The sequence below is a fragment of the Archocentrus centrarchus genome, chromosome 5 (genome assembly GCF_007364275.1).
Source record: "Archocentrus centrarchus isolate MPI-CPG fArcCen1 chromosome 5, fArcCen1, whole genome shotgun sequence".
In the NCBI taxonomy this organism is placed as follows: Eukaryota; Metazoa; Chordata; class Actinopteri; order Cichliformes; family Cichlidae; genus Archocentrus; species Archocentrus centrarchus.
The window spans coordinates 28,277,643-28,304,178 of NC_044350.1; the positions used below are offsets into that span (position 1 = coordinate 28,277,643).

Below are 26,536 nucleotides of genomic sequence, written 5' to 3' on the forward strand. Positions count from 1 at the left end.
GGGGAACAATGGAGTAAACTCTTGGCTGAGTTTAGCTGTGGTTTGTACTGTAGCATTCCAGCTGCTCTGCAATCTTTACTCTAAAAAGCTACAGAGCCAGACAGTTTTCTGTCAGAATGACACTGAAGTTGAAATCAATATTTCATTCTGGTCTAGCTCTCACAGACTCATAAATTAGAGCTCGTCAATATTTTGCACATGAAATATACAGCTACTGCATATTACAGTACACTGAGGCACACACACTTTTGGAAGCTTAGTGTTTTTTTTGTTTTTTTTTCAGTGATGCTGGCTAGTTGTATTGGATGTTTTATAATAAACAAGACTTTAGTTCAACTTGTAACAAGCACATTAAATGCTTTTGAATCAGTGAACTGTATAAAATTGAAGCTTACAATTCACACACTCTATACACTGTTGATTTAGTTCAATATCTTCTTGTGAGAACAGCACATGATTGTGGTCCCCTGACATCCTCGCCTCTCCTTCAGCCTTTGCAGTTAATGCATTGAATATTAATTTCTTTCTGCCTGAGGGTTATTGCCTCAACACTGCTGGGGAAAATCCCAGCTTCCTGCATTTATGTGACAGGGGGCTTCTCTCATTTGTTACAGCAAACACAACAATGTTCCTAATTGTACTGTAATATTGATTTGACATGGTCACAACCCACTGACTCTATATTTTAGGCCGCATGGAGAATGGTCCAAATGAGCTGACCTTTAGTGAAGCTGTTCTGGCTGCAGCTCAGCTTATAGGGAGCTTTGTTACTTGAACTGAGTGACTCTGAGGTAATGCTCAGTAGATCAGAAAACCTCTAGAAAGAAAATGAAAGCAATCCTGGTGTGGTATGAATCCCCCTGGTGGCACGTCTAAGTCACAGGCAGCCTTCCGGTGTTTCATTTTTAGGATGTACCACATCAGTTCAGTGGGAGGGGTAGAGCAGGGGTTACCATGGTGAAACTGCCCATGGAGTAACATTTTGCAGCCTAATGATGTGAACATGCATGGGAGATGTTCTTACACAGAGGATGCAGGTCAAATTACTCCAAATATAAATAATAAAAGGGAGAACATGCATGTGGCGGTAATAAACAGATCGCTGCAACATTAAAACATTACACAGAACTCCACGTGTTTTATTTTGACCTTTTAAATGTTTTATAACCTTTGCTTCTGCATGACTGACCCACAGACCCCGAGTCCCAGAGGAAGCGGACTGTGCAGAATGTTCTTGACCTGCGCCAGAATTTAGAAGATACAATGTCAAGTCTGCGGGGCGCCCAGATGAGCCATAGGTAAGTAAAATAAATTCAATAAAGTCAGTTTGAAGTCTATACAAAACACAGTCATGTGTAAACAGTTGTGCTGGCTTCTATCCTACTTAGATGGTCCATCTTTGTTTCATTTTCATGAGTTGATGACAGGAGGTCCTCAATGTTAATTTGTTTCAGCACCCAAAATGCAACAAGATACAGAACAGGTCCTAATTTCATATTGGATAATAAGGTTTGAATGTGCAGTATTGTGCAACAGTGTTGAATAACTCCTCATTTCTTCATACTTTGCTTCCAAGGAGCCAAAGTTGCAATTTTTTTAAAGTGGTTTTGCGTAATCGTTCTCCAGGCCGAAGGTCTCATATGACTCATTTTCAGTCCACTCCTTGTACCTGACCAAAAAACCAATTTAAAATACTATCTTTAGGCACTTTGTTACTAGCAGCATGTCACAAAAACACATAATTTGTTCCTTTATTTGAATAAACAAAAAGAATGCCAAATATATCACAGAAAATGTTTGGGAATTTTTGCACCAACAAGGTGATTCCTAAAGAGCTATTAGTCAACAACTAGGCATACCTTGACTTGACACCAGACCTGAGATACATCTGGCCCTTGAGTTGATCAATGTACTGTTGAATGAAGCCTCATCAGAAGGCTCGTCAGTCTCAGAAGGTCTTATGGAGTGATGCGTTCAGATTTAAAATTTGTGGTTCAAATCCTCATCAATATGTACAGAGGAGGTCAGGAGAGAGGTACAACAATGAGTGTCTACAGCCATCTGCAAAACATGGTGGAGGCTTTGTCATGGTTTGGGGCTGCATTTCCACCAGTGGTGTCTTACAAGTAGCAATCTTGTTAAAACGATGGAATTGGAAAATCTGACAGAAAAGTACCATCAAATTTTGACCTACCATGCAGTACCATGTGTGAAGTGTCTGATTGCCAGTGACTTCATTTTTCAGCATGACAAGGATCCCAAACATGCTGCCAATGCAGTAAAAGCTTACCTGGATAGAAAAACACACAATGGAGCACTGCCAGTCATGGATTGGCCTCCCCAGAGCCCAGACATCAACATTTTTGAAGCATTGTGGGATCATCTTGACAGAGAGAAATAAAAGGCAGCCAACATCCAAAGAAGAGCTTTGAATGTCCTTCAGGAAGCCTGCAGAACTATTCCTGAGGACTAGTCCAAGCCCAAGAGAGTTCAGCTATGCTGAAGAATAAAGGTGGCTGCCCCCAATTTCCTACGTAACAAAGGGCTAAACATAGGAGCTATTTTTCTCTTTTTCTCTGATGAATGAGTATTTTTTTAACACCAAAGCCATTTTCCATACATTTTAAAATTCTCTTGGATTACTGGTATTATAGCCTATTTTATAACACTGTTTAGGTCACCCACCCACCCACGTAGGACATGTGCAACATGGCACTGAATACAATCCATTATAAGCTACCTGCCAAGAATGAAATAACTAACAGAGTTATGGACTGACAAATAAAAAAAATGTTTAGCGCTTCACTTCATTTTTCATCCATTTTCTTTTGCTTATCCAGTTCAGGTTCATGGGGCCTGTCCCAACAGTCACAGAGCGAGAGGCGGAGTACACACCGGACAGGTCGCCTGCATCTGTTGCAGGGCTAAATGTTTTGGTTTTCTACATTGAAAACTCAAATTAGAATATGTATTAATTTCCTAGTGGCCAGAAACATAAATTCAAGTAAATGATGATGATGCTCTGTCTTTTGGATGTGTAAAGAGGCTGTTTGGCATAATAACTTCACAAGTTTAAAAAGTCGTAGCTGTTTTTGTACCAGAAATTTAAGCATTTAGTTTTAATGTGATTTCTTTACACAACCCTCCTGCAACATGTTACTTCACAAAGAGTCATGATTATAGTTAATACCCATTTATTATCAAAAACTATGTTATCAAATGGCTGCTTGCAGTGACGTCTTGTAATTTTCATCATTATAGTATTTTAAACTCAGTGACACATGCAAAAATTCTCAGCCTTCAGGCTGATGAATTATCCATGAACAATGGATAAAAATACTTGCATGGTCGTGGGCACTGCAATATTTATTTGGGTGACTCGGTCCATCCAGTTATGCAATCGACAGACACAGTAGACGCTCCCAGCCATTTGGAGGACGTTTCTAACCCTGACCCATTTACAGCAGAGAAAAACCTTTTTTTTTTTTTCTTTTTTACACACACTCTACAAAATAACAACAAGAGACTTGTAAGAGCTTGTTTTCATTAATATTTTGGGTGTGGTCCTGGAAAGCAAAGTCCTGGCTGTCCTGGAATACTGTCTATTACACAAAGTAGAACACTGAAGAGGCAGAGAGAGAAATTCTATATACAATGCAACACAGAGATATCAGGCCATCCATCCTTTTTGGTTCTAAGCAGGATCATTTCTAGTTTTAGTCCCTGAAGATGATACGACACAACTGCTACATCTAGGTCGAGAGTGACTCAACGCCACTGTGGGTTTCTTTGAAGGATCTCTTACAGAGAAAGGAAAAAGTTTTCTGGGACAAGACTGTTAACCGATTGTTTTGAACATATTTGTACACCACCCTGACCCTCTTCCCGTGTGTCTTCCTAGCTGTATGGAAAGCAGTACTGTGGGTTATGACAGCGATGAAACCAACGCTCGCAGCATCTCCAGCCTATCCAACCGCTCATCACCTCTTTCCTGGCGCCACGGCCAGTCCAGCCCTCGTCTTCAAGCTGGCGAAGCTCCGTCCTCCACAGGTGGTGGATACCAGGGGAGTAAGAGTGGCTCCCAGTACACGGCGCACACGATGCCTGCTCGCTGCTCCAGTCGACTCAGCAGCACGTCTCGTATTGAGCTCATCGAAAGTCTTGATGTTGACGATCCTGATCTCAAGTCCGGTTACCTGAGTGACAGCGACCTTCTAGGAAAGAGCCTGCCAGATGATGATGACGACAACCTGGCTAATGGGTAAGAGTATTTATACCAGTTTTTGCTCAGTTAGGCGCTCAGCTGCTTTTTAATAAGCAAGTAGGCACCCGTCTTGAAATGCTGCACATTACTTCATGCTATCAATACTTAACTGTAAATAATCAAATGTGTGTACTTTACACTCAGCTGGGGAAAAAAAACTTTCATGAAGGAAACTTTTCATGCCGACATCATGGATTTGTGCTGGAGCCTGATGTTACTCGGCAGTCTTATCAAAGAGCTTTCATCAGCAATCTCTGCAGATGTGCTTCTGTTTTCTTGCTCTTTAAGGACTTCTCAAACTGCCCAAGACATTGTCTGAGCCTGTTTTTGCTGACAGGGTGGAAAACTTTTTCTCTGAGGAAAGAAGTTATCTGGGGCTTTCTCGGTTACACAGCAAACACTCCCTCATCTCTGACAGGTGTTAACAGTATTGGAATCTTGAAAAGACAGACGGTATATACACTTGTACTAAATAGTTTCAATGACATACATGGAAAGCTGCACCTGCACAATTTCACTTTGCTCGTCTTCTTTTCACTCTTTTCCTTCACCCGTGATTCCCTCATCTCACATTTTTTGTGTCTTTATCTAATTCCCTCTCACAACTTGACAGCTGACAGTGAGCATGACAGAGCGAGAGAGTCTGGGGAGGGGGGAATCCAGGACACTTCTCCAGTGTAGCAGCTTTATCACAGCTGCACATGCAGTGGGATTTAAGCTCTCTGGAGCACTCAGGAGGCCCTGCAAGTCCAGGTCACATTCTTACTATGTGCACTAAGGAGAAGGGAAAGGAGGTGAGGCGCATTTTAGATGTGCAGAAAGTGGAATGTAGAAGGAAAAAATAATGCAAACCAGAACAGAGCTGAATTAAGTGACATTAACATGGACAACCGGCTCCACAAGTAAAGATTTAGTTTATCTGGAAGGAGGGAGGTGAAAAAGATCAAAACAGCAGAAGGCTGATAAGGTCAGGATTAAACAGGGATTATGTCAAATGGGTCCATTCCTGACAGTCACATCCATGCACTGAAAATCTATTTAAATCTGCCCTGTATTTCTCCTTGTCTCTCACTGCAGTAGCACTGCTGGGGTGTTTCAAATTCATGAGAGAGGTGAGCACAGAGCCTCACCTCTGCTTTTTGACACCACAGGCAGCAAAGATGCAAATCATTTTTACATAACACTTGTTTTAGAATGCCTCATCATGCTCTTTGCATTAGGCCAGCAAAGTCAGCAGTCCCCAGACATGCGTTCAAGGTGACTGGAAGAACTCTTGATGAGAAAAACTGGCCCCTATAGAGCATTTATAACCAAAGCATGCTATGGCTATTTCTCCTGCTATGTGTTATAACAGGTTACTGTGTCCACCAAACATACCAAGGTATGGAAATATTGTGTTCTATTTTCTGTCTGACCTTGACTTGCTCCCCTGCTTATGCTGTAGTTGGAAGGTTGAAATCCCTCTAGTTTGTTGGCTTTGATATGACTCTCCTGCAGGAATAATAGGATGCTAGTGCTCTACATCAACAATGAATTGTGCCTCATAAACATACCAATACCCTTCAGTGTAGATAACAAGCTAATCCATTTTTTGAAGCAGGCGTAGCAGCACATGCTCTAATTTTTCTTACACTAGTCTCTGTGATGCATTTGCATTTACTCCACATCCCCTGTCACACACTTACAGTTCAGCTCATTGAGAAGCTACCAGCTCTTGAAAATAGATCAGGCTCCTCCTGTGTAACCATGGAAACCAGCTGAAAATTGACTGTAAGGAGGGGTGTGATTTCTGTTTCCTTTCAATAAGACCCCAGTTTTACATTTTCATACAACGTATTGGTCTGAAATGAGCCCACATATAATTAGCTAGATCTGAATGGCACATTTAGACTTGCAAGTCACTAATACAGTTTTTAGTGTGCAATATTTGGACTAACTAGTCTAATGGAAGTGCAACACATTACTTAAGGCAAAATTGATATTGATTCATCCACACCAGACAGCACTGCTTACACAAGGTGTCCAAAAAGACAATAATCACTGCTACAGTGTGTCTTCATCATCAATAATCTGATACTATATAAATCAGTTTCCGCATCAGCTCCAGTTTTCCTTCAGACAGGAGAAGCCTCTACTCACTTTGTTCCAATGAAATTGAAATAAAAAAGAATACAACCTTCCTAAAAAATGATACACAGGTGCTATTCTGCTGCTTCCATTTGCCGTCATTCAAATCTTATGCCACCGAACAATACAGCTACAGTTAATGGAATAATAATTATTTAATCCTTCATAATCAACGTTTGTCCACAGATGAACTCTAAAACAAAGAAATTAAATCTGGCAGATTTGATCTTGATCCTCCTGTGGTCTCTATTGCTAGTTTCATGTGTTGTTTAACACAACATGAGGTCATTCATGCTCAAAAACAACGATCAAGCGGGCCGAGCTTTATAGAGACCCTACCTTGTGATTGAGAACTTACTACCATATGGGCATGCAGAGTCCCTCTGTTTCTCAGCCAAATCCACTCTCATGCATCACATCTGGTTTCAAAACACTAAGACGGCAACAGTAAAAATGCTTAGATCTTGACTTCACAATGAGACCACTAAGCAGTGAAGTTTGCTATCCCACCTTACAATGTAATGCAGTCCACTCCAGTAGCAGAAAGCACTGCCTTATATATTGCTATATAATCATCACCTCTTGGACAACTGTACTGTGCTGTTATGCACGTTTTCTTCTTGACTGTTCTCTACTAAAAGGATGTGTTTACATTGAGTTACAACTGAGATCGCTATGATTACATACAGTGTAATAACAAAATTGTACATAATTTTCTGTTTTGCCCTCAGTAGACTCAGTGTCTGCTTGAAATGTTGGCCGGCAGTGAAGCTAGCAAGGGTTTTTGTTTTTCTCATTTCACTTGCACTGCTCAGGAAGCAAGCTGCTGTATTTTAGGTCACATTAGAGTGTTGAGGTGGCTTCTCATTTAGCCTTGACCACGTCAAGAATCATAAATGTTTCCTGTGGCTACGTTCTTCACACCATATTGCCAGTTTTTAACCATAACTCATATGATATCACCCCATTGTAAGCCATATTTTGAGAGGCTGGTTTATGAGTGGAGCAGCAATCACGTTAAATTGATGGTGGTTTTTCCATATCTGGCATTTACATTATCACTCCTGTTCAGCATTCAGTATGATCTTTAGCAGTGTCGAGTCAGTTATGGTTGATGTTTTACAGACATTAAGCCGTAGTGTGTGTGAGCATTCAGGTTCAAGTTAGCTTTTCATGCCTAATACAGATACTCACTGAGGAAATTACTTGTTTTTTCCATAATGTCATTTAGTTAATCAGATGAATAAAGCCTAATTTTTGTATTTTCTCCAAAGATTAACAGTTGAAAACCTTAAATTATAAGTAAAGAAAAGTAAGCATGTTTTCACCTTTGGACTGCCTTCAAATTTTTTTCCTGACTAAGGACAGTAGAGCAAAGGCCACTTAAATTCAATAATGAGCTGGTGATGACCACAAGAAGTTGAGGTCAGTGTTTTTTATTCCTTTCCTCACACTCGCTTAATCCACGAGACAGAAAATGTGAGGTACTTCGCCTTAATAGAACAAAACCATAAGCTTTTCAATAGATAGCAGGTTCGTTTGCCCAACATTATCTTTAAGATTAGTGCTTGCTTAAAAATGTTACTTTTGAAAAACTGGTTTGACTTTAGTCAAATCACGGTCTGTTGCCCTTATGCATACAGTCGCCCATATTAACTGTTTATTCAGGAACAAAGAAGGAGGCTGTAAACACAGTAATGTATAATCAATGCACTAAATACAATGCAGCAAATTCATCATCCAGCACACACACACACACACACACCACAACCACAGCCATCATACTTCAGTCTCCCAGGTGAATTTTAATCTGTCAGCTGTTTGATGCTGGGCATGTGCAGTTAGTCTATCAAAGCTTTTTCACTGGAGTCGGCTACTAAACCGAAGCAGTAAGCTCTTAAGTAGTCATACTTGAACCCATTAATACAAAAATGCTTTAAAGTTATCAGAGATGCAGGACAATATATATATTTTTTTGATTAATTTATTTTGCCTGCTTTGAGCCTTTGCTGATAATAGATCATGTGATTTTTAAAAATGTGTGTTTCTGTCACTCAGAAGAATTTACAGGAATGTTGCATCTGTTTGTGAATGTCTTGATATTATAATGTATAGAATGCATTTTTGTTAGCATATAATGTGCATTTATGATGTTATCATTTAAGATTGTGTTAAGGACTTTGGTGCGATATGTAGTAAAAATGTGTTTTTAGTGCAAATTTCACTTGGATAAATAGTACACACGAATGAAGTGGTTTTATTGGGAGAATTTATGGAATGTGTGATGGCACCACAGACAGTTTGTAGATTCACAAATAACACAGTCTCGTCATAGCTGGTTCGTAGAGGTGAAATGCTCTATAAGACAAGAGAAGCAAAATGCTTTATCCCTTTCCGTTGTCCTGTGATCGTGTCATTCTTTATCGCTGCTGGGGCAGAGCAGAGAAAGGAGGCTGGTTCAGCAGCATCACCCTTCTGATCATGCGGCAACATGGCTCGGGATGTGCTGCCATGGCAACCGTCTTCCACTGACCCAGTGATGAGCTGCCTTGTGTGTCAGTGTAATAGCTGCTGAACTGGTGTATGTGTGGAGGGTGTGTGTGTGTGCGTGCGTGCATTCACCGCTGGTTTGTTTGTTTGAGCTATAGAAAGAGTGAAAGAAGCATGCAAAGAGAAATTAGGAGAATGGCAGATGGACAAAGAGAAGCTGATGTAAAGACAGCACCATAACCACTTAGACTGTTTTATAACTGGAACTTTGGGGGTTAGATGCTTGCCTAAAAAGGTGTTATTTATATTTTTTATATTTCCATTTGTATTATGGAATAGCCATGATTTACTATAGCAGTAAGGGTGGGAAAAAATAATTTAAGCTTCTTTTTTCTGAATCTGTGCCTTTGGGTCTTTGGGTCCTATTAAGTGCTGAATACATGTCATTGCTATCTTTGCTTTACTACATATTGTGGGGTAAGACCTCGGCTTAGTTTGCTCCTCTGGCAATGTCATTTGTGTGGTTAAAGGCTTGGCATGTGTGAAAGTGAGTACAGTTTTCTAATTTTTTAAATATTTCACAGCTTCATGGAAACTGTGTCAACAAGGACATTCTCTAATGCACACAGAGTTTGCTGCAGTCCTCTGATCCTGGATAATTGCCCGTGCTAGTCTGCATTCAATTTCCTTTTCCTGACGGAGCTGGACCTTTTTTATCATCACCAAGTGCTTCCTTGACAGCTGAAGCCTAACACGTTTTCAAAACCCACTTAAACCCATTTGCTCCAAAGTTGGTCTTTGGCTTTTCTGTTCTGGTTCCCCCGCAGGCGCTGCTGAGATTACAGTTTAGTGAGGCCAGCACTCAGAGTTTGTCATTTATAGGCTATAGCTCAGTAAAAAGGGATTTGATTTTCTTGATTCTGATTACTGCATCCATTTATAAGCAAAGTTTATTTGTATTTGTTTTAAAATGGTTAACAGGGAAGTGATAATGGAAATAAGAAGAACCTCCTTTGTGATACTGTTGAGTTAGACAGATAAATGTTGCACACATTTTCCCACAGTCAGCAGCTCAAACGCATCTGGGGTCAATATGGAGCTCTCATTCCCCAACAAAGGTCAGTAACATACTGACTTGAAAAGGCTCCCCCAACACCAGTGTGCCTCCACCTTCGCCATCATCCTCAGCCATGTGAATAATGAACCATTACAGCAACACCCCAGGGAGGATGAATCATCCCTGTATCATGGCTGCGTGTGGTCGTCTGGGTGCACAGTTTGGATTCAAACAGTGTTTAAAACTCAGCCCCAAGTGGAAAATGTGATACATCTACTTTTTTTTGGTTATGTTTAAAAACGTGAATCATATGGTACTTGTTAATCCTTTATTCCCCACTATATGTTTGTTGGAGTGGGAGTTGTCAGATTATCTGTTTTGAGTATGGCTAATGAAGTCTGATTCATTCATTTTAGATTAAAATGTATTTGCTTCATGTTGGATTTGGTTCTGCTTCCACTCAGACGTTACAGACGTTGTGTTACTCAGGCAGCAAGCAGTTCAAGTTCAGAGTTAAGTGCCACATTAATCAGAACATGAAAACAGAGTGCGGGACAACACAATGAAACAGTGCAATGTCATAATACCAGAACAGCACAGATTTCCACACTATCAGCCTGTAAATGTGGCACTGCAGGAGACTGGATGCCTCAGGATGTGAAGTGTGGTGTCTGTATTGTTGGCTGTGTCTGTGAGGGGGGGATGTTTCTCATGAGGTAGATGGAGCCGGTACATTAATTTTCCAGTCCAAAAATCAGACGACGAGTCCATTTTCTGGGGATCTGAAGAGACAGTGCAGCTGCAATCTCCAAGTCAGTCACTGATGCATCTCAGAGCACATTTGCTTTGCTGATATGCTGCTGCTCTGTGGCGAAGGCTGCCCAGTCCTGTTTGCCTAGTTATGGTCAAGCTCAATACAGATCAAAATTAGGGACTGTGAAGATCAGAGATGTGTAGCTTTTTCATCTGTAGGCTCCCTGCATGAATAGTATTTAAGCAGACACAAATCACTGAACACAGTGCTGTCTTTCTAAAGCAATTTCCCACATTGTACTTCTGAGCTGAATGCACACAATAGAAGAATGTCGGCTCTTCCTTCCCATCAAAGGTCTCAAAATCAAAGTCCTGCTTTTTCTAAATGCCAAGTTGTGCCTCATTTTAAAACACAGCTGCAGAGCACGAACATGAAACTGCAGACATAGGAGGCACAGCTTGAAATCAGTGTGCCTCCTGCTGGAAATCAGATGTCATTGCACCACATTTCTACTCTTACCGTTTTCATTTCTTTCAGCCTCTTTCACCATAACGAAGTTTTACAACAGCAGTTTTAAAAACAGCACAATGGAATATCTATATATCCATCTAACACTGACTTCTGAATGGTTTGATGGCGAAAAATAAACAAACTTTAGCATCAGTAATGCTGTTTTGACTGAATGAGAGCAACCAGTTGAGAACTTTCCCAAAAGATTTAGAGATTAAAATCATTCAGGGACACGATGTTTTTTGTTGTCTCTCAGTGTGAAAATGCTTACATGAACAATTATTATTATGACAGCCACCCAATATTCAGTGATTATTTAATTTGTTACTAAATTTGTTGCCAGTGTGCGCTGATTAATTCAGACGGATGAAAAGAGGCCTTTGGAAAATCTGAGATTTCCGTCGCTGCCATGTATTCCCTCTAATATCCTTTTCATTTATTCAACAGTAGAGGTCCAATCCTGAAAATGCTTTTCTGCCTCAGTAAAAAAAACCAAAAAAAAAACAGGAAAAACAAAACAAGGTACTGTGTCTTCTCACAGATGGGTTTAATCTGTGCTTTATGAGTCCGTAAATACCACAAACCCAGTGGTGGCATAATTACTCAATAGCATTCCATGTAAGCAAATGTACAAATGTTTCTAACACATGCCATTTGGTTATCAGTGCTGGACAGCTGTTACTATACAGCACAAACATGACTTAAAGGCTTTTCGAATGTCATCGTGTTTATTACCACTGTGGCCTGGCTGAGATAAACAGGAGATGTGAGTAACACAGTCCTTTTTTTGCACGGTAAACAGTTTAGATCGTTTCACCATTCTAGGCAGCGAAATAATTATCCATGTTTAGCTATTAGAAAGTAAAGTTTTGAAGTAACCAACACGTCTTTTAAACAAAATGTTTCATGTTGCTTGTGAGCAAAATTCAAAGGACAGCAGGCTGAGAATGGTAGCCTCTTTTCAGAAGACGGAGGGGCAGGTATGAAGAGGAGACAGACAAAACAAGCTTTTATCAAGTTTGCATCTTCTGTTATAGATATTTTGAGGGGTGGCTGTATGTCTGGGAGTCACACTGGCAGCAGTATAGTTGTTTATTTTTAACTAAAAGTAAAACCACAGTCCTCCCAAATTCCATTTAAGCTGGCTCCAAACTATATGTTTTTTTCCCTACATCTTTGTTTTTCCATTTTTAATTTATAGGACCTTGCGAAATAAGAAATGACTCATGTCACTTTAAGTACATGGTGTCTCGTTACTGCGTTTTGAATGTAAATGATTTCTGTTAGGCACACACGGAACTGATTTTAACTGATGATGTGGACAAGGTGTTGAGCTTTCTTGGTCCATAGAGCTGTTACCTCCTGGAGAGGTTTACAGAGCTGTGATCTGGTGAGATCATCACCTCTGTCAATGAAAGGGGGAGGGAGGCCTTTCAAGGCTACCCATGCCTCAGTGGAGGTCCTTGTGTCATCTGTGGGCTTGTGGTTGCATTCGCAGTGATTCAAGCCTCACCTTGGAAAGAGTTTTTCCAGCTTGGCCTTAGAAGTTTATTTATGTTTAGGGAAATTAATTATGGTACTCTTCTCCTTAATGGAAAAAGGAAGTCCAAGTATAGAAATATCTGTTTACATGGTCTTTTTAAATTTTTTCCTTTTGTAAGTCTGTTTAAAAGATTTACTTCAGCTCTAAGATGGACTTTGTTTACACTGGAGTCTGTGGATATGAGTGATTCTGAAGTTCTGAACAATAAGCACAATTCAGCAATTGTTGGACACTGGGGGAAAGAGAGTCCAAAACAAATTTACACTAAGACACACTATATATACACGAATATCTGCCCTATTCTTATGGCTAAAGTGGGACATTTCCATTGGAATAGTGCCTTATAAATAAAACCATTTTGTAATTTGCAATAAATAAAAAAAATCATAAAAGGAGCTGGCACTGATTACTTACATAAAGTTTTGCCATATTTCATGTCATAAAATCACAGGATCCCATGCGGTTAACACCACCCTCACTCCAATCCCCCTACTTGTAGCAGGCCCAGTGGTATTATATCGATAGTATATAGCTAAGCTCATTAGATTTTATGCTAAACTATGCAATATATATGGTAAATACAATACATTAGCCTGCTGTATCATCTTAATCGTATATATTTAAACTGGAGGTCCATAAAGGGGAATTTACAGTAAAGTAGGAGAACAGGCAAAGATAAAATATATGAACAGTAGTTTAAATGCCGAAAAGATCAAGAATAGGTAAAGTCCATGATATCCATCATAGATGGATTTTAAAAAACTGAACACACTGTTCTCAGCCGTGATGCTAATTTAAGACAGTGGGTGTTCATTGTACTGCATTTGAATGAGGGCAAAAAAGCACAGTAACATGCAGAACAAGGTGAATCATTTATTCCTCTTTGCATTAATGATTCATGCATATTTTATTTTGGGGATTAAAAAAAAAGACTTTCGGCTTATGCAACCGACAAGAAATTTTATTGAGTCTGGAATTTAGTTCTTGTAGTTCAACCATTTATAGCACTTGTAAAGTTTTATAATGATAATAATAATTTTTTGGATGTTTATTTCTGAATCCACTGGCAGGACTCCAATGGGGACATAGGTCAGTGCAGCCTGTGGTGGTGGTTTCCCCATAAACTTGTAAAATCGGATTTTTTGCAACCAGAGGAGTCGCCCCCTGCTGGTCATTAAAGAATGCAGGTTCAAAGCACTATTTCCATCTTCTATAAACCCTCAAGGAGCCAGCCAATATCTCGTCATGCCACACATGCTTGGCTTTTAAGATGTTCTTCATTACTAGGCTAAGTGGGAAAACACAAATTCAGATTTTAGGGGGCGAAAAATGACAATGGTACTCAAACGTATTGATATCTTCCTTTTAAAAAAAATTGTAATTAGTGCTTCAGGTGAAGCTATCAAATATTCAGATTAAAGGGGGTGAAATAAGGGATTACACCCCAGGGAGTAATTGGGGTTGTCATGGTTACCACTGCTCGACGGCAATTGGCCGTCAGCTCACGGAGGAGTATCGGGGTCTCTCCGGTCTCCTCACTTTCCTTTTTTTTTTTTGTCTTTGTGGGAGGGGGTGTTGCCTGAATGCTGAGAGGCGCAATGCTTCTTTTCCTCTGGCTGAATGAGGGAGCAGGGGTCTTTGCTCGCGGAGGATATGAATCTGAAAGCTGCGCGGATAATTAAGTGACTTTGCGCTCACTCCAAACCTGTACAAGTCACAAATGAGCGGGCGTGTTTTGGTCGGTAAAGTTCCACCGCTGCAGCCGGCGACGGGAGCAAGGAGGACTTTCCTTTTAACGCCAAGGTAATTTATTAATAATATTTAATCACCGCAGGTACATTATCTATCCTTATTTGCCCCCCCCCCCCCAACCCTGATATTTTATGTTTGTCTGCGAAGAGATATGATTTCGTTTTTGAGCAGCAGTATAATAACATAACAGTATAATCAAATTGTTTATGAGTAAAATTCTGTGAATTGATTATTTTTCTTGACTTTTACCGTTCATTGTGAATTTTTGTGGCATGAAGCTTAATGCTGTCACGAGCACGCGCTTCATATGTTTAGGCTGATTTTGCAGTTGAAGTTGTGGAAAAAAAAACAACAAAAAAAAAAAACCTTTTCATTCTTGGAAGACATGGTGGGGCTGCTACCACAGCTATCTGTATAATGAAGGATGTCTTCACCACTCGTTCAGCTACAGTCATGCTCCCCCAGGAGCCACATCATTATTCTTTTCTTTCTTTTTTTTTAATGCAGAAACTTGCACACACATTGCCAGATTGACCTACACGATGCTTCCTTTTTCCTGTGTGCAATTTGATCTGATCTGATAGTTACACTGTTACCAAAGGACCTTGCCAAGAAACCTGGATATCTTTTTAACCCAGAAAAAAAAATGCGATGTATTTTTTTTTTTTCTTGTTCAGTCTATCCAGTCCACCAAAGGCTGCTAAATCCGCTCCCAGCTCCGGACAGTGACTGTAACGTCCCCGCCCTGCTCTGCCCCACCAACCGCCCTTCAATCTTATTAAAACAGAAGAAATATTCACACTATTGCAGCTCACAAATCACAAATGGACACAAATCAGACATGCCTTGGAGCTGTGCCACAGAAAACAAAATGTTAATTGCCACTCAATGTATGAAGTATGCACTATGTTGGTCTACTCCCACCCTCTCTGTCTGGATTTTACCTCTGAGAGCAGACAGCTTGGCTTGTAATATCAACAGCCCACAGGCCCTCCTGCCTCTTCCTAGGCTGACATCCCTGTGGGGTTATTCATGGCCCCTCTGTTGCCCCTGACAGAGGAGGCATTGTTCAAACATACCACAAACATCTGTGCTAAATGTAAATCATGAAACTTTTCTCACTGTTATTCTTACGGGTATGTTGGAACTTTTTCTCAGATCCAACATTTATTTTATGTTACACTCTAGTTGTCAAGAGGTCACATATATGTGGCCACAAATCACTTTGCTGAAACACTGCTTTTATAGATCAAAACTCCTTAAAACCAGCACGCAGTGTCGAGAAAAGCTTCTTCTCTGTTTTACAACCGTGACTATAACTCAGCTCAAGCCATGTGTTTAAATCCATTCTGAATGTGTGTATAAACCATTTTTGTCTCCCTGTATTTTCCTGTGCAATTCCATGTTCCATGCCTCTGCTAATTGCAGACTGCAGACCCACAAAGAGCATTTTGAGCTCAGTGGGGAAAACCAAAGAAAAGGAAAAGAACTGATTCAGCTCGAGCAGTTACTCCGCTTTTAAGAGTCATATTAATTTACCTTTTCCACTGTGCAACATTTCTGAGTGCCAACACAAATTTGATTACCACCTGTGGCTGCCAGTAGTAATGATGGGGAACGTAATTATACAAAATATGAGCTGGACTTGCATTCAGCTCTCTGGAGATACAGTTTTTAAGTTCAACAAGGCATCATTGCTCTTCTAAAGCACGTGAAATGGTTTACTCTTCCCACTGTGATTGAACTGTTTTATCCTCTCGTGATGTTTTGGTTGACTGAGAGGCTTCGTCTTGAACTGTGTTTTCAAATATGAGCGCCTCCAGAGATTTGATGTCCAGTGACCAGTTTCTCTGGGCCATGCTGGGACTGCCCTTCCCCTCTGGCCTCAGGAGAAGGGCCAATGTGGCAGCATCTGTTTCAAGGCGAGACAGGATTTCATTGAAGGCTGTTAGGAAGGGTCATGCAGGGTTTAGGAGCATGTCACTCTGATTTCTGTCATCCTGCTTCTTTAGAGCATAACAGACTGCTTTCTAAACACTGAACTGTCAGTCACCATACTTTTTATTTACCGTGATTCATCAGCATGTCTTGAAGCTGTGGTAAAGGAACTACAAAGAATGCTGTCCTAGCTTTGCTGTCATGACGATTTATTAAAATATGGTAAAGCCCCCATTTTTCTGACTTAAAATTTACTGCCCACACTGACCATTTTATTACGATTGCTAGACTGGAGTTTCCCCACCGGAGTTGTAGTGGTGTGTTTTAAAAGGGTTTAGTAGCCCCTGTGAATGGTGGGGTTTGTAGGTTGATGAAAGTTTCAAACAGGCATAAATTTTTTGAAGAAGTCAGAAAATGCAGGGAAGCATCTATTAATTGATGATGTCTCCTGTTATAATTTGGCACTTTATGGTGTTGTGATACACAGCTTTTTGATGCGTTTGAACTGTCAGATTCTGAATTAGTTGAAATGAATAAATTGCAATTTCTTGGACTATTATCAGAATATATGGGACTTACTAAGCAGGAGTGGGTTTAAATCTTATTTTTGAAGTTCCTAAAGGCAGAGTTATTTGATACATGTATACCAGAAATTAAGGAAAAATTTTGGACACACTCCTGAGGAGTTGTTCACCAGAGCCTTGAGCTCTGATATATTAGTTGAATCAAAGCAGAATAGCCAAGTTGGAATTACCTGCTTGTTTAAGCATGTGGCCACCTCCAGAGACAGCCTGCTGAAGCCAGATGGACATACTAACATTGCTGCAAGACTTCTCTTCTCTTTAAGCACGGAGTTCTGCACCTTTTCATACTTTACATTCACACATTCAGTGGCGCTCTTTTGCTAATTGGTCATTCTGTCTGTTTTTAGCTGGGATGAGAGCAGCTCCATCAGTAGTGGACTCAGCGACGGTGACGGCGATGGCTCGGAGAACCTCAGTTCAGAGGAGTTCAACGCCAGCTCATCTCTCAACTCCCTCCCAAACACACCCTTGGGATCAAGGCGCAACTCCTCTGTTATGGTTAGTGAAATACTTTACCAGTCTATAATACAGCATGTGGCATGTGTTCTTTCCCACAGCTTGTTTTGTTTGTAGCAAAGCATTGCAGCTTAGTTCTTTACTCAATTTCAAAAGCCACACCATGTGATTTAGTTTGTGTTGTGTTAAAGGCAATCCTTTGCTTTGGCAGAGGCCACAAAAGCCGCTACAGAGCTTACCGTGTCACGGTACACGCAGTTTTGGGGCTTCACTGTGCAGGGGGGGCTGTCGGGATACTGTTCCTTGACAAAGGGCAACCTGTGCTTGGTTCAGGACTACTTATTTTTTCTACATATGCAGCTAGCCCTCATATCTGAAGGCCTGGTAGATGGGACATGTCTCTCCACACTACACTATGCAAAATATGCATTTTTGATATTTGGGGGGGGGGGGGGTCGATTATAATGTTTTTAAAGATGAAACACATCAGGTACTATGTAAATCTTAAAATACTGCATTCCTAAAGGATTTCCTGTTCATTTTGGGGGAAAAAGTGCAATCATTTTTGATTTGGTTAAGTAGCTGCACTTTCTACCTTTTTTCATAGGTAAATGTTGTGCTTTTACTTTCTTACAAATTGCTCTCTTGGAAGAAATAAACAGTAGATTTACTCAATGAGCCATCTGCCGCTCTCTGTCAGAGTAATAGGGTGCCAAGAAACAGCATGCCCAATTTTGCCCTCTGTGCTACCTCCTCACTGCACCACATGATTGTTTTTTATTGTTGCATAGCAGTTTTTTTTTTGTCTACTGCATAGTCCTAAATTACAAAAATAAAGGCTCAACCTATCTTCTGCTATGACATTTTCTTTATTACTATTTAATATGTTGATCTAACTCTTAAAGTGTTAAATCCCTGAACATTTTTTCTTGTTCTCCTTTCTTTTGTCTCTGTGGTTTTCTTTAATCCTCTTGGGGCGTATCAGTTTATCGGTCCCTCCTTCCCACTGGAATGCAGCTCAGATGGGATAAAGATTACAGAGAACAGTCAGTTCCATAGATAACATAAACCATGGCTGATGGTTACCCACATTGTGTCCTTCCTGTCTCTCTGCAGCTCCGCACTGATGCAGAGAAGCGCTCCCTGGTAGAAAGTGGACTTTCGTGGTACAGCGAGGATGGCAAAGCCAGCCATAAGCTCGATAGCTCCAGCTTTGACTCAGGAAGTCTCAAAACAGAGGCACCAAGCAAGTGGAGAAAGAAGCCTCCAAGCCTTAGTGAAGATTTTGGGGGTAAAGGGGAGTTAAAGAAGCCTCAAAGTTTGGGTCAACCAGGAAGTTTCAAGAAGGGCAGAAATCCTCCTGTGGGTGTGACCTCCCCCATCACCCATACCTCCCAGAGTATGCTCAGAGTTGCAGGTGACATGTTATAGCATTTTTTTCAACTTTGCATTGACATGTAAATTTTTTTCTGCTGCTTATCTCGTGTAGTACTTTGGTGCATTGCTGGTGTTATTAAATGTTTTTAGCGTCAGCACTCATACAGTCAATGTGCAGTTCAGCAGTTTGTTCATAGAACAGCACAGTGTGTGCGTTTGGTGAATACAGAAGTTTGCACCTTAACATAAGTCAGGCTATGATTTATACATAAGTATAAATTCACATTGAAATTCATTTCACTTATAAAAAAAAGTATCTCAGTTTAATCCCAGACCTTCTATTACCTCAAAGCAAAGTGTGTTACTGTAGGCTGGAGGCACTGGAAGCACTGTCTTCCATCTGCAGCAGTTCATCTTTTTTTTAAATGTCCTTTAATCCCTAACAAAACAGGCCATGATTAAATAATAGCTTAGATTTGAGTTCCAGTAAGAACATTTGGTTGGCCTTTCATTTTAATTTCCTCAGCCTAATTTTAGCTTTTAAAATAGTAAGTCATTAAAATTATATCCAGTTGTGTGTAATTTGGCTGCAGTTTGAAGGGGGAAAAAGTTTCTCTTAGCTGGTGTTTTTTAAAGCTTATACTATATTTGACCATGACTCTATAAGTCAGCCGATTCGTATCTGCGTAATACTGTAACATTAACTTTACCTGCTTTAGGATTATTTCCAAGTAAAAAAAACAACAAAAAAAAAAACCTTGTGTTCACTCTTATCTTTTAATATATCCTCTGATTTAAATGATTAAATTAAATTTGATTTAGGTTTTGGTTGATTATGTTACTCGGATATGTCTTACAATATTAAAAAGTTTACTTTCAACCCTTTTAAATAAGAGCCCTTCGGTGAGTCACGCTAAACATCAAGAATGCATAAAGGTTCTTTTAGTGCAAACAGATGTGCTACTTTGATGTGGTTTACTAACCCATAAATGTATATTCACAAATAACCATCCATTTATTTTTGAATGCTTCCTTTTGACAGGGCATGATTATATTAAGAATAAGGTCATGGTCGTTGTGGCTAGAAGACAAATAGTGCAAATGATAGACCCAAAAATCCCCGCTGCTCTTATAAGTATTTATGTTATTTAAATTTTTAATGACTACATAACCTTTTTTTTCTCCTTTCTTCCTGCCTAACTAGCACCTAAAAGTGAGAAGCCACTGGACAAATCCAAGATTTCCATCAAAACTGCTGGCTTGCAGCGTTCTCGCTCAGATGCTGGCAGAGATCATCATGGAGAGCACCGCAAGCCCCCGTCAGGTTTAGTTAAACCCACTGCCGGAACCTCCTTTGGCTACAAGAAACCACCAACTGCAACTGGTACAGCAACCGTCATGACAGTAGGTGGTGCCACCATCTCTAGTGGCTCTGCTACTGTGGGAAAAACCCCCAAGTCATCTGGCATCCCTGTGAAGCCCGTGGGAGGAGGAATACCCTCGGGTAGAAAGAACAGTTTTGATGCCAGCAGTGAGCAGAGCTTCCTGGGGCCAAACGCCCGAAACAGCATTCAGTACCGCAGCCTGCCTCGACCGGCCAAATCAAGCACGCTCAGTGTGATTGGGCGCCCAGCTACTCGGCCTGTCAGCAGTACAATTGATTCTAGTCTGTTGACACTGAAACCTGTACCCATAGCCTCATCAGGACCAAGAGTTAAAGAACCTAGTAGCTCCAGCAGTAAGATGACTAACCGAACATGTACAGGCCCAGTGAACCAGACAGACAGAGAGAAGGAAAAGGAAAGAGCCAAAGCTAAGGCTGTGGGTGCAGACATCGACTGTGCTTCTCTGAAAGGAGACGACATGCCGTCCGAATCAGCAGGAGAGGCTTCTATGAAACTGCACAGCCTGAGACGAACTAGCAGCAGCAAATACCCTGAACTGTCATCACCCACCACACCAAGGTTCTCATTTTATTCGTGATTTAAGTTTTTTTTTCTTTTCCCCACACTAATCTCAAAAAAGCCATCTCTCTGGTAGCTAGAAATGTTAGTTATTTCTCTATATCAGCGTCACAACACAGGAGAATGAAACACAGATTCAGTTGTCCTTGTAATAAATTACAATACAGCAATGTCCCTTTACTCTAATAGTAACACAACATTTTTTGGTAGAAGTGCTTTGTTCCAGAGTAATAGGAACCTTGTTTGTTTGGATCTGTGGTGCAGATTTTTGAAGGTAGCAATCCTTGAAGCAGCTCCATCAAAAGCCTTTAAAATACATATGTAACAATCTCCTAGCATGTATAGTGCTTGAACTAAATAAACTGCGTTCACTACTTAGTTAGAATTTAACCAAATTTCCCTTGTTATCATCTTGTCTTTTATGCTTGAATCCTAGGATGCTGAACACTAAGTCTCTAGGCCGTCCCCCCAGCTTGGCTCACCTGGACAAGGTCAATTCAAACAGTCTTGACTCCTGTGTGACCATCCAGGACCTTCCACCCAAAGTGCCCCCATACTCCAAGCTCCAAGACCTGGCTAGTTCCCACACAGGTACCCGCCTCACCCCTAGCCCAGCGCCAGTCCTCCATATCGATTCTCCCGGCTCCTACACAAGCGAAAGCCTGACTGGATCACCGATACTCTACCCCAAACTGTCAGGCATGCATCGCAGCTTTGAGTCCCTTCCCCTCCAGATGAGCGTGCCCCCGAGTGCAAGGTTTGTCACCACAGACAAACGTGATAAGGAAGAGAGGGGTACAGGAACCTGGGGGGCCGGGAGTAGGACATCCCTCACTCTCTCAGATAGGCAAGTGTCAAAAATATCTAATGTGCACTGGGTCAAAATTTGTATGTTTGGAAAAAAAAAATGTGATTTCACCATTTCTTTGTCATCAGTATATGTTGTTAGAGAATTTTGGCTGAAGAATGGACAACTGTTTTTGTATCCAGAGCAGAGAAAAATGTAAAATATTTCTGCAAATATTTTAAAAAAAACATCAAAGGGAAAAAAAACTCAAAAATTTCATGTGATTTTTTTTTTCTCTCTACTGTGAAACCAAAACCTTAGACCACCAAACAATTTTATTTTTCTTGTTATCATTCCTAAATCAACCAAAGAAATGCTCATTGCCCAAGAATTCAGTTAAAAATGTCTTTTCATTTTAACCAACTGTTATAGAAGAACTTGCATTTATCCTGGCAGCAGTGAAACATAAAGCCCAGCTGAGATGCTGTTTCATTGTGAAGATTAGGCTATAAGTTTCTTGGCAGCTGACACAGCGTCCACTCATATTCTATGTGCCTTTTTCCGGGAAGTCATTTCGAAGATGAAGAGCTGGATCCATCACAAAATTTCTCTTTATCAAGATGGAGATGGTCCAGATAATTTCCTGCCAAAGGACTGTACAGTCAGGCCCAGGCCATGTTTTCTGAAAATTATGTTTTCATTCTTTTGTCTACAGCTTGCAAACAGACCGGAATACCCTGCCGAAGAAAGGCTTAGAGTACGTCAGAACACTTATTGTCAACGCATCTTTTTAATACCTTGCACTGTAACTGTAACTTCATTGTTAACGAGAAAAATAACCTCTCCTTTGCAGGTGCTATGGCTCAACCCTATCAGAGCATGAAGAAAGCAAACCAGGAAGGCGCCACTCCCACACCATACTCAGCATGACAGAGAGTGATAGCCCCCCTCAGTTGCCTTCTCCTACCCGCCCTCTCCACCCATCATCCAATAAGACTCCTCTCACCAATGTGGGTGAGTGAGTTTGTTCCATTTTGGCTGCCTAATGCTGTCACACTTGTCAAAGCCCTCACTGGTTGAGCTATGACAATAATGACACCTGGAATCTTTGATTAGCCATTCTTCTTTTTGTTGAGAAGAGGGAAATTGAGCTCTTACTGAGAGTAAAGCTTTTGCAGGTTTAAGCAGGCACAAGTTGTCAGTAATGCATTCTGTCATGTGAAATGAATTATCACATATGCACACCTTTTTAGACTTGAGTTTTTGAGTCTGAAATATGCTGGAGATGAATGCAACAGGGGGTCAAGTGACGCTATATATACTGCTGTTGTGTCAGTGTTGCCTTACACTTAGTCATCAGAGTGCTATACTGTACCAAGTTGTAGGACTGTTTTGTATGTGTATGTGTGTGGAGCACTGAGCCATACATTTTCTCTCTATTATGATAGTTGCCCCAATTTCCAGTGGCACCCCAAGGATATCACGGTCGAACAGCATAGGCCCCCCCAGTGATTCTGCCTGCGATATCTATGGATCCTCCCCTCTGGGCAGCAGCATGTCCCTGGCTGACCGTCCAAAAAGCATGATGCGGTCTGGGTCTTTCCGTGAACCGGGAGAGGATGGTGAGCCTGCTCAACTCACTTCGCTGCAGGGGAGCTTCCCAATATGACCTCAAATGAAACAAAGCTGTCTACTCATCCTGCACACAATCGGTCTATATGCAATCTAAGCAAAATGTCAGACGTGTTGTGTCATTAGTTATTTATTTGTAATTATGAACTATGATTATTCAGCATTTCTTAGTAACCTTGCAAATCAAAACTTCCTTCAGTGAAACTCAGTTTTGATATTAACCCCAGCTCTTTGTGTTTTCAGTGCATGGCTCGGTGCTGTCTTTGGCATCTAATGCTTCATCCAACTATTCCTCGGTGAGTAGTTAGTCATATTTTTTGTAGAATTAGAACTTTTTTTAGTGTTATTCTTGCTGCAGTGTAGTGCTTTGTATCTACAAATGAACCAAGACACCGTTGTCTTTAGAAAACATCTTAATGTGTAGAATATGAGATCAGAGTCCATAAGTATCAACTTGTTTGACATTAGAAAAATTATTTGATGCATTTCATAAAATCATCTTCCACCTAGTTGATTCCTAAACCTCTTCATGACCTGGTAGATGGGTAGTGATACCTATTTTGAGTTCTATTTACTTTGGATGAGTGCTTTTAATGACTGCCCCTAAAGTTAATCCTCTACGCTATCCCTCTTGCTTTCGCCATGCTTTCTTAAGAATGAGGAGAGGATACAAGGGGAGGTAAGGCAAACATGCCACAAGTCTTCATATCCCATTTTGCCTTTCTGCTCACCATCTGTCAGTCATTTCCTGATGAAATGGGTCTAGTCATCAGATGGTGTCATCAGTGCTTCAGAACATCTGAGATGATATCTCAGAGGCTCATAGCCCAGTTCATTTTGTTTTATCTTTAATATTTTGTGTTCTTTAACAACACCTTCTAACATTTCATAAAGATAGCCAGTTCTCATAAAATTCTCAGTGCAGAAATATGATGAAAAGGGACTTTCATCCCATTTCTGTTACTATGGAATATATATATATATATATATATATATATATATATATATATATATATATATATATATATATATATATATATATATATATATATATATATATATATATATATATATATATATGGGTTGTTCTGATTGCAGTGCTGGAGTATTAACCTTCATATCACATTATTTGCACATTCTTTTAGTTAACCTATGGATTTAACATGTTCCATTACTACATTATCATTATCAAATTTAAGTTAATATCTCCAACACCTCTGGATTTATGTCCAAGGTACTATACAGTACTGTGGCATGCTGTTCATGCTTGATTTGTCTGCAGCAAATCCGCAAGTTGAGACGAGAGCTGGAATCCTCCCAGGAAAAGGTTGCGAACTTGACCGTGCAGCTTTCTGCCAATGTACGTATGCGTAGCCCCCCCCCCCATGCTCCCCATGCACCCCTCCACCCTATTTTTGTCTCTTTTTTTTTCTAAGCTAATTTGATAATGACTTGGACAAATAACAGATATTCTCTCAAAGTACTCAACCACAAATGTAAATTCCACTTGTTTTAAGTCATTTAACTTTTGTCCTGCATCCAACTAAAAGCAGGTGTACCCGCACTACAGTTTTGTGAAGCTAATCTGCGACTGTGAATCTTTGCTAACCTAAGAAAATAAAAGACTACATTATCTAAATCTGATGTTGTTGTATAACTCTGGCTTCTACTCAAAGAACACCCTGGACTCAACTTTATTTAAGATTCACCACCCTAACAGCACTTGGGTCTTTAGCTATATTTCATCTTCTTTCTCTATAACAAATTTTTTTCCCTATTTGCTAAAATCTTTATCCTGTTGAAAAATCCATCTGACCCTACACCCCACTACTCGCTTGTAACTCTGTTTCTATCAACTTTCCCATCCCAGCTACTTTTAATTATCTTGCCACTTGTGATGCTTCAGTCTGCTGATCCAATAGACAGCTGTTATTCTTTTGCATATACACTACATTGCCAAAAGTATTTGCTCGTCTGCCTTCACCTGCAAATAAACTTGAGTGACATCCCATTCTTAATCCACAGGGTTTAATATGCTGTCGGCCCACCCTTTGCAGCTATAACAGCTTCAACTCTTCTGGGAAGCCTTTCTACAAGGTTTAGGAGTGTTTATGGGAATTTTTTTCCTTTAAAATGCACATTTGTGAGGTCGAACACTAATGTTAGACGAGAACGTCTGGCTCGCAGTCTGCTCTAATTCATCCCAAAGATGTTCTGTCAGGTTGAGGTCAGGACTCTGTGCAGGCCAGTCAAGTTCTTGTACAACAAACTGGCTCATCCATGTCTTTATGGACTTTGCTTTGTGCACTGGTGTGCAGTCATGTTGGAACAGGAAGTGGCCATCCTCAAACTGTTCCCACAAATTTGGGAGCATGAAATTGTCCAAATATCTTGGTATGCTGAAGCATTAAGAGTTCCTGTCACTGGAACTGAGGGGCCGAGCCCAACTTCTGAAAAACACCCCCACACCATAACCCCCCCCCTTCTATCAAACTTTACACTTGGCACAGTGCAGTCAGACAAGTACCGTTCTCCTGGCAACCACCAAACTTAGACTCATCTATCATATTGCCAGACAGAGAAGCGTGATTTGTCACTCCAGAGAACACGTCTCCACTGCTCTAGAGTCCAGTGGCAGTGTACTTTACACCACTGCATCCGATGCTTTACATTGTGCTTGGTGATGTAAGCCTTGGATGCAGCTGCTCAGCCATGGAAACCCATGCCATTAAGCTCTATATGCACTGTTCTTGAGCTAATCTGAAGGTGACATGGAGTTTGGAGGTCTGTAGCAACTGACTATTGAGAAAGTTGGTGACCTCTGCGCACTATGCGCCTCAGCATCCGCTGACCCCACTCTGTGATTTTATGTGGCCTACCACTTTGTGTCTGAGTTGCTACCACTAACAGTTGACTCGAGGAAATTTCACGGCAGGACTTGTTGCACAGGTGGCATCCTGTCACGGTACCATGCTGGAATTCAGTGAGCTCCTTAGAGCAACCCATTCTTTCACAAGTGTTTTAGAAGCAGTCTGCATACCTAGGTGCTTGGTTTTATGTACCTGTGGCCTGAAGTGATTGGAACACATTAATTCAGTGATTTGGACTGGTGACTGAATACTTTTGGCAATATAGTGTGTACATTAACTGGCTTTGCTGTTGACTAATCTGGATGGTTTGAACAAATTAAGTGAGTATATGTATTGGGAACCGTGTGTGTGTGTGTGTTGGTCTTTCTGTATGTTTTTATAAGAGGTTTTCTCACACCTAACACCACTATCCCTCTCTTTTACAACCTGGT

The 26,536-nt window shown here is 40.6% G+C and overlaps 1 protein-coding gene across 1 annotated transcript in view; it reads left to right on the forward strand.

Annotated features, from left to right (window-relative positions):
• The window catches only part of nav1b (neuron navigator 1b), a 67,748-nt gene that overhangs the window by 28,061 nt on the left and 13,151 nt on the right, over positions 1-26,536 (forward strand). Inside the window, exons 5-16 of the mRNA XM_030729134.1 lie at positions 1,196-1,298; positions 3,902-4,261; positions 17,367-17,517; positions 18,592-18,892; positions 20,057-20,816; positions 21,253-21,663; positions 22,319-22,360; positions 22,457-22,617; positions 23,052-23,225; positions 23,479-23,531; positions 23,891-23,914; positions 24,518-24,595. Of these exons, the coding sequence (XP_030584994.1) occupies positions 1,196-1,298; positions 3,902-4,261; positions 17,367-17,517; positions 18,592-18,892; positions 20,057-20,816; positions 21,253-21,663; positions 22,319-22,360; positions 22,457-22,617; positions 23,052-23,225; positions 23,479-23,531; positions 23,891-23,914; positions 24,518-24,595 (2,618 nt within the window). The remainder of the gene's footprint in view (positions 1-1,195; positions 1,299-3,901; positions 4,262-17,366; positions 17,518-18,591; positions 18,893-20,056; positions 20,817-21,252; positions 21,664-22,318; positions 22,361-22,456; positions 22,618-23,051; positions 23,226-23,478; positions 23,532-23,890; positions 23,915-24,517; positions 24,596-26,536) is intronic.